General features: G+C 41.3%; 1 protein-coding gene across 2 annotated transcripts; it reads right to left on the minus strand.

The window, feature by feature from the left end:
- Positions 1 to 266: 266 nt before the first annotated feature.
- On the minus strand, positions 267 to 6,292 carry LOC142960633 (uncharacterized). Of its 2 annotated transcripts, none has more exons than XM_076102561.1 (2): positions 6,031 to 6,292; positions 267 to 4,005 (listed from the first exon to the last, which is right to left on the minus strand). In XM_076102561.1, the coding sequence occupies exon 2, from the start codon at positions 3,974 to 3,976 to the stop codon at positions 1,943 to 1,945; it is 2,034 nt and encodes a 677-aa protein (XP_075958676.1). In that variant the 5' UTR covers positions 3,977 to 4,005; positions 6,031 to 6,292; the 3' UTR covers positions 267 to 1,942. The 2 variants fall into 2 exon arrangements, with proteins under 2 accessions (XP_075958676.1, XP_075958675.1); XM_076102560.1 differs by lacking the exon at positions 6,031 to 6,292 and adding an exon at positions 4,798 to 4,948.
- Between the last annotated feature and the right edge of the window lie 8,832 nt (positions 6,293 to 15,124).

Genomic DNA, 15,124 nt, shown 5'->3' on the forward strand with positions numbered 1-15,124 from the left:
GTGTGTGTGTGTGTGTGAGAGCGCGCATGGTCCTGCGCAGTAAAGTGTAAAGATGGATGACTCATCCACCAATCATGTGACTCATCAATCACTGCAGTTACCATTTCCCTCCCTCCCTCCTTCTAAATTCTTCCGTTTTTCGGTTATTCCTCCCCCCTTTTCATTTCCATTCTTGCTGTTCTTCTCATGTTCATTTTTGACTGTCTTGGAATTTAATAAACTCCCTCTATAGGTTTCTTGATTTGCCTCATATTGCAACTTATGAGTCGCGCTGTCGCTAAGCTTTAACTGATTGTCTTCCTCTTTTGTGTTTTTGGATTTGTTATTGAAGTATCAGTGTTCTTCTTATATTTGCTGCTATACAAGTACAACATAGCACTCGCCAAAAAGCCATTAAAAAACTGAACTTTAATAAAATAATTGCTTTTATTTTTTGTCATATAGCAAAACTAGTAATCATCATGCTGTTATTTACACATTGCACGGGCATATTTATTTCACACTGTACATCTTACAATGCTAAAGGTGACATCAACAACAACACTCTCCTTTTACAAGACAGATGGCTTCACTGTGGACACAGTGGCCCTCCTCCTTTTTGAGATTTCTTTTTTTTATGTTCACAGTTTATTCAGAGAAAACGACCATCTGTATTTCCCTTGACTGTTTTATTTTTTCTCTTTTTTTGTTCTTTTTTTTGTTCATTTTTTAAGATGCAAGTAGAAAGACGTGCATTTAACGGTTTGAAGCACAATCCCTGACTCCCCGGCCTGAAACTTTTCAATGAAATTCTTCTGAAAATGAACAAAATGTTTGTAGCCTCTTGGTGGTAATCTGTTTTTAAAAAGCTGCAGAATAGATAGTGTGATTTCAAGTATTCTTTTTTTTTTTTTTTTGGAAAGAAAGGAAAACCAGAGATAATTGATGATGCAAGAAAACTGGCAAAAAGAACAAAGTATGAAAAAATAGTGTGAGGATGTGAATTGGAGATGAACAATGGGAAAAGATGAGGAAGATAAAAATGACTCCTAAAAGGTCAAGGAGAACTGTATGGTGATTATGGTGGATCTGCCTTAAATATGTGGCTGTGCCATAAATATCTAGATCCCAAAATGATTGAAAACCCTTTGACCACCAGGTTGGAAGTGTTTTAAGTTTGTGCTTTTGGAGTCCACAGGGTTTCTACATTAGGACCGGTTGTGGTGATAATATTATGCAATATGATATTTCCCTTATAGAACCATGCTGCTTGTAAGTCAAAAATCTGAATCTTCACTTTGAAAAACTAAAATGTGTGTGTTTGATACCTTTTGCAAATTGCAGCTGTTTAAAGTTGATCCAATCGGGAATAAGACGGGCAACTACACACATCAAATACAACAAAAATATTCTGTCATTGAACATTTGACAATAGCAGTGTTCTTTTTTTAATATTTGTGTAGCTAAGAAGTCATTGAACTACTTTAGTTTTGTAATATGACTTACAGAATATAAAACAAAAGATACAAAGTGGTTTTGTAAACATGGTTCTCTTAAAATGGGCACAACTGCTTGTGTGTACGTGTGTGTGTGTGTGTGTGTGTGTCTAGAAATCTCTGAACAATGCAAGAGCTTCAGAGATTGACCTGAATGGAGGCAGACATACACCATGGTATGTTCTGTTTCAAAATGTAAACTGAGCAAGAGGCTGAATATGGTTACAGGGAGATTAAACTGGGACCCCTTCATCCTCTCCCTGACCGAGAAAATCAACAAAAAATACAGTGATTAAAACAACACAAATCGAACATTTTACTTCAGGACCCTTCAATTTCCATCAGGCTCAAAACTCATATCTCCCCGACTCTTCCTCCCCCCCTCTCTTTTAGCTTTTCACCAGCTACTGAATATCTATCCCGCCTCTTGTCAGTCCGTCTGATCTGACGAATGTCCAAAAAGTCTCTCAATACATTCTGCGTTTCATGTAGATTCTCTCAATAAAGTTTTCCAGTTCCTCCTCACTGTCCAACTGAGGCACTAGCCCATCTTCCTCATAGTCATCTCCCGGTGTGACTTGTTGATAGTAGTACGGGGGTCGCCTTCCTCTCCTAGGTGCAGTTATTGGTTTGGGCGGAGGTAGGGCTTGGTAGGTCCGTGGGTGAGGAAGGATATAGTTAGAGATATAAGGGCTGAGAGGCAGGCGTGGCGCTGGCTGCTGCCTCCAGCCTTGTCCACGGTTCTTACCCCCAGCCCTGTGCCTGCGCCTTGGGGGCTGGAGGTCAAGTTCCTGGGGGCCGAACGACTGGTCTCTGGAGGGGGAGGGCTTGCCATAATATTGTGGTTTGGGATATGGGAAATAAACGGGGTAGTATGCTCGATATGGCTTCTGGTAGTATGGATAGGAGGGGAAGGCTAAAAACTGTTTCTGGGGTTTATACCAGTAGTCGAGCTGCTTCTGAGGCTTGTACCAATAGTCCTGCTTATATGACATAACTTTGTCCTTGTGCCATTTCTTGTTGGACTTGTTGTACCTATAAGGGGCTTTCTTGGGGTTTTTTGAGGCGGTGTAGTGGTAGATAGGTGGAGCAGCCAGAGGAGGAGGTACCAGAGGCCTGAAGCGCGGGGCAACAGGGTTGCTGTTGATTGGCAACTGTTGTAGCTCTTTCCTTTTCTTCTTCTTCTCCTCCACATCACTGATGATCTCAATCACATCATCAGCAGGCAGGTGGAGCTTGCTGCTGATCTCAATCAGCCTGTCGATCATTTGCTGGTCCACGTCGTCTTCGTCGGGGATGACCTCCTCGGAGCGCTTGTCCTCAGCAGTGTTGCTGGCGGGCCCCATGCTGCTTTTCTGCCGGGGCTTCATGTAGGACTGCTGCTTCCTCCCCATGTACTGCAGCAGCATGTCGGAGGCGATGTCTGCCAGCCTCTGCTCCTCCTCTCTGGCTCGCTCCGCCTCCTCCTGCTGCCGAAGAACCTCCTGTTTCTCTGCGCGAGCTCTCGCCTCTTCTTCCATGTGGGAGAGGCTCTCCTCTTCTTCTTCAACCTCCTCCTCCAGCTCCTCACCTTCATCCTCAAAGTCATCCATGAAGTTGCCCCCATCGACGGGTCGGTTGCGATCCTGGTTCTCCTCCCAGTGCAGCTTTTTTCCGGCTCGTGCGAGCTGAGTGTTGTATGCTTTGTAGCCCTTCAGAGGAGGCAGGATCTCATTATCTTGGAGACCCAAGTCAATGTTTTGGAAGTACCCTCTTATTTTGCGCTGCAGAGATGGATCTCCCTGTGAGGTGGAACTTGGCCTGGCTTTCTTTAAGAAACTTTCTAAATAATTTCCCTCCTCCTGCCCCTCAACTTCCTCTTTCCCTTCCTCCTCGTTTACACTATCAGCTCCCACATCCTCAACAGACCACCCTTGATTCTCCTCTGACCTTGTGTTTTTATCTTCCTCATCCCTTTCCTTTATGTCATCACCCTGAGCAGCTGTCAAATGGCCTACAATTAGCTGTTCAATAGCCTTATCAGCCCCTCGCCCCTCCTCCTCCTCCTCCTCCTCCTCCTCCTCCTCCCCCCTCTCTCCCTCTGTCTCCCCTGTTCTTCTAATCTCATCACCCGCCACGCCTTCAATGGAGGGCAGTTTCTGACTCTCATTCTCTTCCCAAACTCTGTCTCTGCTCGCCTGGAATGCACTCTCCCCCGGGTGGTCCAGGGCCTCCAAAAGCACAGCGAGCACCTGCGCAGGGTCCATCACTCTATCTGATCGGTCATCTTGACCCGGGCCCTGGCGCCGGTCTAGCGAACCGTTGTCAGGGATGGAGAGACTCTGGGGTGAGGGCGAGAGAAAGGGGGCGAGGTTGTCCTCTCTTAGGTCTGTCCGGGTGCGCCCCTCCACCCTTCCCTCACCCCACGCAGGGGCGGCGCCAGCCAGATGTGGAGTGACAATGAGCAGGACCAATAGGATGAGGTGGGCTGTGGAAGGGGCGTGATGACAGGTCATGACCATGCAGAACTGGCAGGAGGGAGGTTAAGCACCTGAAGAAGAAGAAGGCAGAGGGAGAAGGACAAAAGACACAGGAGAAATTATTCGTTGTAGTTTATATCTTTGGGTTCAAGATTACATGGAATTTCAAAATGGCAATATGAGCACATATAGAGTATTTAAATAATATACAGCTGATTTATGAAGAGGCCAGTCTAAAATGTACAGAAGATGACGGAGGATACGAGAACACAAATAACAGATTACCAGTCTTTATTTTAACACAATGTATCTTTACACCGTGAAGCCACCATTCGAAAGCAGTTACCACTGTGAGCAGTTGTGAAATGAACAAACGTTTGAGAACAAAGCAGCAGCCAAACGCAGCGTAATGAGCCAAGCCAAATCCAACAAAGAAAGTTGCTCGCTTCTCTCTCTCTCTCATATGTATTTTTTTTATTCTGGATGCTCATGATGGAAAATCTAAATCTAGTTTATGGTATTTCTTATTTGTTCTGTTTTTGCCGTTTACGTGTATATCTGGAAACACAGAGATAAGAGTCTGATCTGACCGTCTTTCGATCTAATTGCACATGTATTTCAAGTGGAAGGTAATCATTTGCATATAGAAATTGCGCTTCGAACCTACACATGAGCCATTTCTGTGCCTGTAGTCGTGGCGTTAACCCAGTCATTATCTCTCCACCGCGCGGACAAAACTGATGCATGCTCTCGTATTTTTAGTCTTCTGTTAGATTTAACCGACTAAATTATTATAACAGCAAAGAAATGCACGAATCGAATATACAGGGTGAATTTCTCGCATTTAAAAAAAAATGTCTCACCTCTTCCTCCAATCCAACCCAACCAGGACGCACGCACTTGCCATTTTAAGCGCAAAACCTCTATTTCATAAGAAAGATGCAGAAAATACAAATTGAGCTGAGCTCTGTCTCTGTATTAGCTGTGATTTTGGTATTCCGTGCCTCAACGCGATGTGGGGACACCGGTACAAAGACTGCACGCACGGGGAAGTCATGCGTAAACCTGGTGGCTACGGTTGAGTTATTTAACCCTACGGTCCCTGAGTGGTCCATCCAAATTGTAAATGAGCTGGATGGTAAATTTGAGAGGATACAGCCATTTTTGTACAAAGAACGGGGGAAGCAATCTGTAAGTAACGCGGCTTTGTCCTTGTGTGGTGTGGGCATGTTTCTCCTCAGTGGCTGTGGTGGAATGCAGACGAACACAAATTTGGGCAGCACAGCATGCTGCCCAAATTTTAACTATTTCCATTTTCATAAACTGGATCAGAAGGGTGGAAACAAAAAAATCCCAAACCACTTAATAAGGTAGCTGGCCTACAGAAGACGTGATTTCGAATATAATTTAATTAGAATTTAAAAACGGAACATTTATTGTGGCTTTTAAACCCCCCAAAATTGGCACTTTTTTGTTATATTCACGTTTGAAAAATATTGACAGATTTTTACCGGGTCTCGTGAGCAGCAGCTGCACACAGAAATAATATACATAATTATCCACGCATTGTAGAGGCTCAACTCTTTAATTATCCCTCCCCAAAAAATAAATACGAAATAACATATTCTATTGTTTATTTGCTGTTACAATTATGCATTATTATTATATATATTAATACATTCATATAAAAAACTTGGTTTGTACATAAAATGTGCTAATGTCTCAATTTAGTAATAATTATAATTGCAAAAATATATAGTGGAAAATAATTGTGAAAAAAATATTTCTCAATAGTTTTAAAATGTATTCGGTTTTACTTTAAAACACAATATCGTATATAAACAGTCGCAGCACATATCTACTTTTCAAATGGACAACAGTTGGCCAGTTGTGGCAAACAGATGACATCTTCTAATTAAGTTGAGGTTTCTTCCACACACTTCAAGCCTACAACACGCCTCTCTCCTCCAAATTATTTTTTTCCTTTCCAAAATAAAAGTCTGAATTTAATAACGATTAGATAAATAAAATAAAAAACGTTCTGACCTATCTAATTCCTGCTTGTAAATGACTAAATGAGATGTCGTTCCACTTACCTGGAGTCCCACTGGGGGGTGGAAAAGTGGTGAAACTCACGACGCGGTTAAAGCCAAGATTACTTCATGTAGATCACCTGATAGAATTTCAGTTGCCCCCCTCTTTCTTCAGCTTGTGGCCAACATCAAGAAAAAAAACCAAATCTGATCTTTATTTAGTTGTGCGGTGAGTTTGTATGGCAGCAGCCCTGGTGCTAATGTACAATTGTGTGAATGTTTTCAGCCCCACTGTCAGCGCAACTTTATTGTATATACCCCTCACTGAACCACGTGACCGCCCCCCCCCCCCCCCCCCCCCCCAGCTGCAGGCAGTGCTGACGTCACGTCCATTGATAAGAATGTTGGTGTAGAGATGACACTGTGAGTCTAGGCTGGCCCCAGCTGATGAATGAACGGAAATGGCATGAATGAAATAGTACTTTTCCTCAATGAAAAGAGAAAATTGTATAGATAGAGCTGGTGCGCAGCCATTTTCCTTCTTGCATGTTAAAGGTTAGTGTGTTGCTTCTTCCTCCCTTGTTCCTTCCTTCCTCTGCGCCGGTTTGTCTCAGATTCAGGAGCTGGGGGAGAAAAAAAAAATATGAGTGACCTTATTCACAGGATATCAATTAGGGTCATTTAGTGACCTGCTCCAAAGAATCAATGACTTGCATCTGCGGCTGCAGACAAAAAAGTGGTGTGCACTCCAGGAGATGATTTCTCTTGCAGCCTCTTGTTAGGCTTTTGTCTGAGGTGGCCCTGATCCTCTGTGGCTACATGGCTCTCGGGCCACGGGGAGCAGTGCTTTGCTTCTCAATTTCTGCTCAATTTCCAGGGATTGCACAATGTTCCACCCGCTGTCTCGCATGATTTCTGGCTGCTCTCCATCTGTCAGCAGCACATTGTGCTCTTAACATATCACAATTCTTTTTCACACCACAGAGACACAAGTGAGTAACCATTTGTGTCCTAATCGGTAACCCTTAATGCTTCAGTGACTCACAGTGATTTAATGCATGAATGAATATAGGATGTATCATGAATTGTTGTTGCTCGCCATTCAGAAATGAACTCCCTTTGATTTTTATGTGATTAGTTACGTACATTTATATTCCCCCAAATTAGTTAGAATCCAGTTATGTACATAGTGTAGGACATTTCAGACCCATGCATTTGATCAGCCTCTTCTAAAAGCAGAAGAACCTATTCTCTTAAAAATGTTGTGTTATTGTAGTCAGATGCAATCATCTCACAGGAGGGGGTGGCACATAAGGTTTTCTTTTTTTGTTTTTGTTGAAGGGAACTGTAGCACAGAAGAAGAGCACTGAAACCAAAAACAGCAAGTGCCAGTTGACAAATTAAGGGAGACTTGACAGACGTGTTTAAGCATTCGTCAACAGTTTACATCGTAGAAACGTGTGGAAGTTTACATATGGGTACCAGTTTGATTAAACCAGCTAATTTGGTGATATGATCTGTGAATTAAAATGTATTGATCGATGATATTAAGCATGATCTAATCACGTGAACTGATAGTGACTCAATAGTTGTTGACCAACAGGAAGTCATGATGCATCCTGCATTCATTGATGATTCATTTAATCATCATGACTCATGCATTAGTTGCGTTATACTTAAGAACCGGATTTATACCCTTATCATAAAGTGTTCCCACCAATCAACGCATGTATATGAACAGCTTTTCTTAATAATTACCTGGATGCTATCTGACTCTAATTCTGATCGTTATCAATACCAAGGCAAGGAGAAAAATGCAGCAGCTTTGCTGAAAAGTAGCGGTGCGGAATTAAGTCTGCCCAAAGGCTTTAAACCTCACTCCTGCCTGAAACAGGATAAGAATCAAAGGCTCCATGAAGTAAACAACTCTGGGTTGTAGAGGGATGCTTCGGTTACATGACCCACTCATGTGAACTCACCTCTGTTATTTTTCCAACTTTATTTCTGCTCTATTTATTATAAAATTTAAAAAAACACTTCAACTGTCATTCCCAAGGTCTGCTGTAATGGAGCATTTTGTACATTATGGTTCAAGGGCAAATAAGTACACAGCTATAGTATGTCTGATATTCAGCTTTCTTGTTGACATTACTGGAATTCATGTGCAGGATAATGTAGAAACAAGTTTATACACAATGCTAAATCCAAGCTCATTTCCATACACTTCATTTATCAGTGCCAAGTCTCCGCCCTGGCCTTGTGTGCCACTAAATTCAGCTGTCAGTCCTCATACGGGTTTGTTTCTCACTGCGTCACAGCTTTCATTTCTAGGTGTGTGTGTGTGTCTGTGTCTGTGTGTGCTGTGTTAATACTTGCACTGTACTTTCAGTTAACCACAGACGGGGATTCCATATTATCAGCGTTGTTCTAAGGTTAATTGGATATTAGCTGCAGACGTCACACGAGGCCGACTTTATTCATTCATTATTGTGTGGCCTGATTCAAAATGTCACGCTCTACTGATGTGAATGTTAGATTCCTGATACTTCTTATCTGATCAGAGAAATATAAGGTACAGATGAACAGAAAGATCCTGTTTGATGTCTAATTTTAAAGGCTTTTAAGCTTATCAAAAATATACATACAGAAGCTAGTGACGCTGCAGCAATTACACAGTCCTGTGTTGCAAGCTCACTCTCTACCTGGGAACTAAAATGGCGCTTTGTTTCTGTTTTGAGGAAGGTTTAGACTGTCTGTGGGTGCAAATATTTGTTTTGTGTTGGCAGGCGAGATATGCACACATTAGATGAAGTTGTAATTTGATACGATGGCTTGAGGCGCCACATAACCTCTGTTTGATTAGATTTTGTGCAAGGAACTGTTTGCTGCAGAATGCGGAGTGTTTGCAAGGCAGTCATGTCATTGTGCGTGCATGTGTGTGTCTCTTCTGAAATGCTTGATGGCAGCAGCAGGCTCGGAGAGGTGAGCATGGAGCCGGAGGGCAGATGCTGATATAACGGTGTGGCATTATCAACTGCCACTCAGCATTAGTTGGCCCCTTACCCTCACTCCATGTCCGCACCCCCGCACTGACTCACACTCTGCCGCCTGCTTGGCCACTCACATAGATTAACACTGGTACACCGTGCTTACATTTAATGGAATACACACACTGGAGAACACACACACCTCACAGTAATAGTTCCGTTTCTCCCTCTGTTATACACTCTGTCTCTCTTTCTCTCTCTCACACACACATGCACAGAGGCAAACACACTCTCTTACTGTAATGTACATTATAGACAAATGAGGTTGCGGGCATGCTGTCACTTATGGTTCTCCGTATACAAACTGCCAAGACAAGAGGTGATGTCTGCATATGGACGGGCTTTTGTTCCATTGAATGAACTCTCTCTTTTTCGCTGTTGGTATTGGGCTGAAGGCTGCAGGGTCATCAAGTGGAGCTGAAAATCGACATTTTTAAAACAGGGAGAGATGAGGAATGATGAATTCCCAGTTTTTTTTGCTGACATTTTGGCCACCATTATGGTAATGCGGGCTTGGGATCTTTCGGCAAGTGTGCTAATGCGGCTCCCTCGCACAGCAAAGGGTCTCTACCTGGATAAAATAGAGCTCATGATTAACAGAAGCTTTTCTGCCCACGCCACTTTGTCAGGGGAGGGAAGGACAAGTAATTGCACCGTAAGGTTCCTACAACATAATGCATAGCTGGGACTTGATGATGTGTGCAGGGCCCTGGCGCCCACACTATAATCTACAGTTTCATCGAGGTTTATTCTTTTTTGTACTTGCTTTTCAAAAGTTAGAATTTGTTGCAAGCTACATTCATTCTGTTTGTGTCAGAGAACACAAGAAAATGTGTTTTATGGTGTAAAACTGATTTATAACGGAATATGTTTATAACATTATGATAATTATTATCTTTTATCCCTCAGTCCTAACCGTCAGGGTTCAGGTACAGATGAAGGAGGTTAAAGTTGTCCGTTTTTGGCCCAGGTCTGTAGAAAAGGCCATTTTCAACACCAGACCTCAATCACTCTCTCACTCCCGGGTCTCTGTTTGCTCGTCTCAGAACACGGTTTTACACAACATCTGTTCTACTCGGTGAGACTTGTTTGATGCACTGTTACTGTGCTTTTTTAAAGTTTAGCAGCTGTGTTTACATCTGGAAAGTGATATTGCAGGACATGGTGACATCAGTGAGATTTAAAAAGAATGAGTAGGCTTAATTCACACAATGGTGTTCGCCATTGACATAATGCAGATGTTTTTCCACTAATAACATTGATACTGAAATGCTTGTCTTTGATGTGGTAATAAATCAAAGTGGAGTTACAAATATACCTGAATATTAAAGGGGGGGAAATAGAATATGTGATGTGGACTGTAATAACTGCAAGGAGCTTTGACACCAACAATATATCAGTGTCTCGACTATGCATTATTACTCGTTACTCTGTTAACCTTTCCAAAGAGGGCACATCAACATGTTTAGTCTATTTGTACAGTGCTGTTTCTAAAGGATGAATGTGTGCTAATGTATGCAGGGAAAAATACAGTTTGACAGTTTAAACCGGACCAAATGTAAACAGAACGCAGAATATTTTTAGGAAGTCCATATACACTTCATCCTTGTGATATAAAAATAAAACAAAAAATTGAATGAATCAATAAAACTTGAAGAAATTTGTGGCTTACAGGAAAGAAAAAGTCTCAAAAAAGTGACAGATCAAATCTTCCCAATTTTTGTGCTGCCTCCATCCACTCAGCTCCCTTAAATCCTTTTCAAGCGCTGCAAAGAATAATGTCTTTCTGTTCACATTGTTCAGCTCTGTGAATGAACACCATCCTCTCATAGGTAATGAGTTAACACCCCCACCTTGATGAATATGGTGTTAGAAGTAATATTTGATACTATGAGCCAATATAGATGATGTGGGAGAATAAGCTGGCAACAGCCTCTGAATACCAAACATCTAGCGCATAAATTAGGCCTGTGAGGAGAGTTATGGTGGGAGTCAATGGAGCCCGCGGGAAGTGGATTCTGTGTGAATGTGTGTGCATTGTGGTGATTGTTGTCCTACTCTTTCATTGTCTGCTACTCAGAAATTATTTACCCCCTTGAATATTAGCTATAAAATGCGCATTGCAACCTTTGAGAAACTGGTCGCGTCAGTGACGGATGGTGTTGGAGGCCAGAAGCGGGCAATGAATTTGAGGTTGATGAGGCGACTCATATCAGAGCGTGCGACATCAGCGCTCACCATCAATCTCTTCCCCTCTCCCCCTGTAGACATCTGGCACATGCATCAGCAAACACACTATTGAAAGTGAATTGAACCCGAACCTGACAAAATCACACCCATACACATGGTTTCAGAGGCAGTGTGCTGCACAGTCGAGGCCTCAAGACAAGACACTTGGCCTGCAGCCATGCTGCCTTTAATGTACTACAGTAGAACCTACACTTCATGAGAGTAATAGCTTGCATCCACATCATTTGCAATCACTGCGCCTGAGAGCACAGATGGCAAAGCCACGGACTGAAGATGTAATGGCAGGGAACCATGCTTTCGCAGTCCTTTTAATATAACAGGAGCCAAATTTCAAAAGCCCTGCCAACCTACGCATTGTATGTGATGTGTGCCATATTCAATAACTTATGAAAAACCCTGTGTTTGGTAATTTCAGCGAGAAGCTGTCGATATAGCAGCTTTTATTTTGGACTGTATAGCAGCTATGCAGTGTTATCAAAGAGCTTCTGTGATGTTACTGTAACAGAAATAGGTAGGTGATTGGGATGCCCTACATATCTTCAATAATCACTGGTCAACTTAAATTAGCTTTTTTATGAGCAAAGATTTAATAGACTTCTCCTAAAATATTTTCCCACTTGACCCACTTGAAGAGGGATCATGGATTTATTATGTCAGCAGCCCCAGGGTCAATATGTCTGAGATGAAGAAAATGTATTTAGAGTAAACATTTGTGTTTACTCTGTATCATTTCTTCTGCACTTCTAGCTGGCCTAGCTTTTGATAAACCTATCAACTCTTATTTGTCTTTGTATGATGAAGGCATCCTTGCAGCATGCACTGCACTGTAGGCCTAATGCAAACAGGCATAGGCTGCACATAGGCTATACCCTGAGGCAGGCAAACAGAAGGAAAGATGAGTCCTCCAAAACTCATTGTTGAAATGGGAACTGTTATCAGTTATCAGCGCACCACCCGACTGGAAGGGAAGTAATTTGAAAGCCGCTTGAAACATGGTAATTTGCCGGTGTGACTCATCGCAGACACCTACAGCTACAAAACCTCTGATCCTCCAGAGGAAGACTAGAGTAGCACAGCTCAGTGTTTGTGTATGTGTGTGTTTGTAATAGAGCAACAAACTGATTTGAGGTTTATAGATATAGAAAGCTATAGGCGGATTATGTAGCTTCAATCATATATCATATAAAAATATTAACTAATATATCACAACTCCATGAATCAGAAATGACTGTCAACAGCCATAAAAGTTCTGTTTTTGCCATATTTTTAGGGATGAAATTATGTATAAATCAGGCTATGAATGATATATGAACAAAGCCCTCAGTAAAAATCTTCAGAGTGTAGATAGTAATGAAACTAATACTCTGTCTCAGAAAACATGTTAAAAAAGCAAAATAGCCCAAACTCTAGAAATTGACCAGCACATGATGAAACAATGTTTATGCCCATATAGGGTCTCGCCTTAAATATTTCGTGCTTCACTGAGAACTTTTTTACTTTTTCATTTACTAGCCATTAATCACCAGACCTATAATCAAACGTTTGAACTGATTTAACAAATGGGAGCTACAGTGTCTGTAACTGTAAAGTGGAACACCTTCCCTTCTATTGATCATGCAGTCGTCAGATGTTTATATTGATAGATGTGTGCGGCAGATTTATTGACATTTCGCAAAATGGGATTTCAAACCCACAGAAACAGGTTTGCTGTTTAAAAGGATATCAGAATGCCGGTTTACAAGACAAACTGCCTACATTTTAATATCGAACAGGAAGCCGGGGTCCAGTTAATAAATTTTGATGTCAACTTAATGGTATCGCAGTAAAATAAGGACAAGCTCACATGAGGTGTCAGAGTGAGGGAAATTATCACGATTAATGCAGGGTTACGATTACGCAGGAATGTAATCAGTCCCTCACTTGTTAATCATTATCTCTCCCTGATTCATTTTGGCTCAAGATTTATAATTTAGATATCAAGCTTCATTGTGTTTGGCAAAGACCTTAAACAAGACTTTCCATCATGGATCCATTTTAAAAACAATCCATCAAACGATAAGCTGTAATTGTCTGAGGCAGAGATATGAAGCATTAGAGTTAGCAACTCGTACTAAATTGTACATTAATAATAAAAAAAAGAATTGCATTATTTGGATACATATGATTACAAAAGTGCTCAACTGGATAAAAATATCACAACACGGTAAAACTAAAAATGGGCAGACATTGTACATTGTTATTAATACACATGTATAGCTTTTATGCCAAAATGTTAAACGTCTATGTTCATATTGCACAGAACACACAAATATTGAACCCCTGACTGACTTTGTTCATTGTCAAGTCCAATAAAGTTAATTCAAAGAAGACAACCGTGTCCTCAAAAAGGGTCTGTCTGTTCTGCAGCATTGTTTTGTTTATGTCACAACACAGTCTGTAATAATAATAATCATAATAAGTAAATAAAAATAATAAAAATAGTCATAAAAATGTATATATTTACCGAAATCCTCAGTTAACTTCTTGTCGATTTGGTTCATGTTCGCAGACAAGAAGGGGCAGACTGTAATGTGTAGGAAATGCGATGAAGCGGACCAATCACAGTTGTTGCAGTCGGCTTTGCTGTGATATGTTACATTTTTGAGGAGGTGCACCACAGCGCAGGGTACGGCGTAGGGTACAGCGCAGGGTACGGCGTAGGGTACGGCTTTGAAACCAACAAACGACAACCAATCGGTTAGAAATTTGAATGAATTGGACGACCAATTTGGGTTTAAAAAAAGACTGTGTCGGCTATAAACACCAAAATTGAAAGTGCAGCAGAAAATGTTTTACTACTTTTGTCTCTGCTATGACTTGAAAATGTAATAGAAGAGGAAATGTGTCAACTTTTAGTGTCAACATTCGTGTAAATGCAACAACATACTGTAGGTAGAAGCTGCCAATTAGGTAATCAGTATAATCATTAGCACATGTGTGATGATTAGAGTTTGAAATAGGAGTTGACTCTAAATGTGGTGGGCCTGCACTGCAGCGACTGTATGGATCAAACAAGGCTGTAAAACAGTAGCATTCAGAGTATTTTTGTTACGTTTGGACAAAGCCAGACTCTTTGTTTCCCCGTTCCCTGTCTTTGTGCTAAGCTAACTGGCTGCGTTATCTACCGTACAATGTGTCGTCCTTGTCATCTAACTCTCAACAAGAAAGCGAAAAAATGTCAAACGAATTTGTGCCATTCACCAATTTTTTCATATAGAAGCAAAATTCCCACATTCTCCAGACCTACCAACGAGTCATAATCCGATAGACTTTGAGGGAGAGAGAAGAGAGAATTATAATGCTAATGATGACATCTTACAAATGTGAACTTAATTAGGATAAGCATACTGAAATGTTCATGAATAAGGCCCATTGAGGTGAATGAATGCGCAAGAAGTTTGTGGATGTTCTATTATATTTTACATAATCTGTGGAGCTTGTATCTTTTATAGACAGAGAAATAAAAAGTCCTCAGTGTAGCCGTACAACCTGAGCTTGTAAATGTAAAAGGATTCAGGCAGTAAAGGACTGAATAAAAGCTTATATCCAGCCAGCTCAGTATTCACAAAATCCATTTCCCAGGTAGCAGCATACAATGAAATTTCCCATTTCTTTATCTGTCACTTCTGTTAATCCAGACACTGATCTCCCAGAAACAAAGCAGTGTTTTCTATATGTAACAAAATGTCATAAACACTTCTCTTGTCTCCTATCATTTCCTCTCATCACCTCCTCTATTATGGCTGCATGCATGCTAATAACTTACCGTTTCTCCTCTTTTCTGTATCTCTCCTCTATATGTTCTATTTCCAGGCATGAGC

Source organism: Anarhichas minor, unplaced genomic scaffold (genome assembly GCF_050575085.1).
Source record: "Anarhichas minor isolate MPS153535 unplaced genomic scaffold, ASM5057508v1 ptg000027l, whole genome shotgun sequence".
In the NCBI taxonomy this organism is placed as follows: Eukaryota; Metazoa; Chordata; class Actinopteri; order Perciformes; family Anarhichadidae; genus Anarhichas; species Anarhichas minor.

Coding starts and splice junctions, on each gene's coding strand:
- LOC142960633 (XM_076102561.1), bottom strand. CDS start 3,976: ATGGTCATGACCTGTCATCACGCCCCTTCCACAGCCCACCTCATCCTA.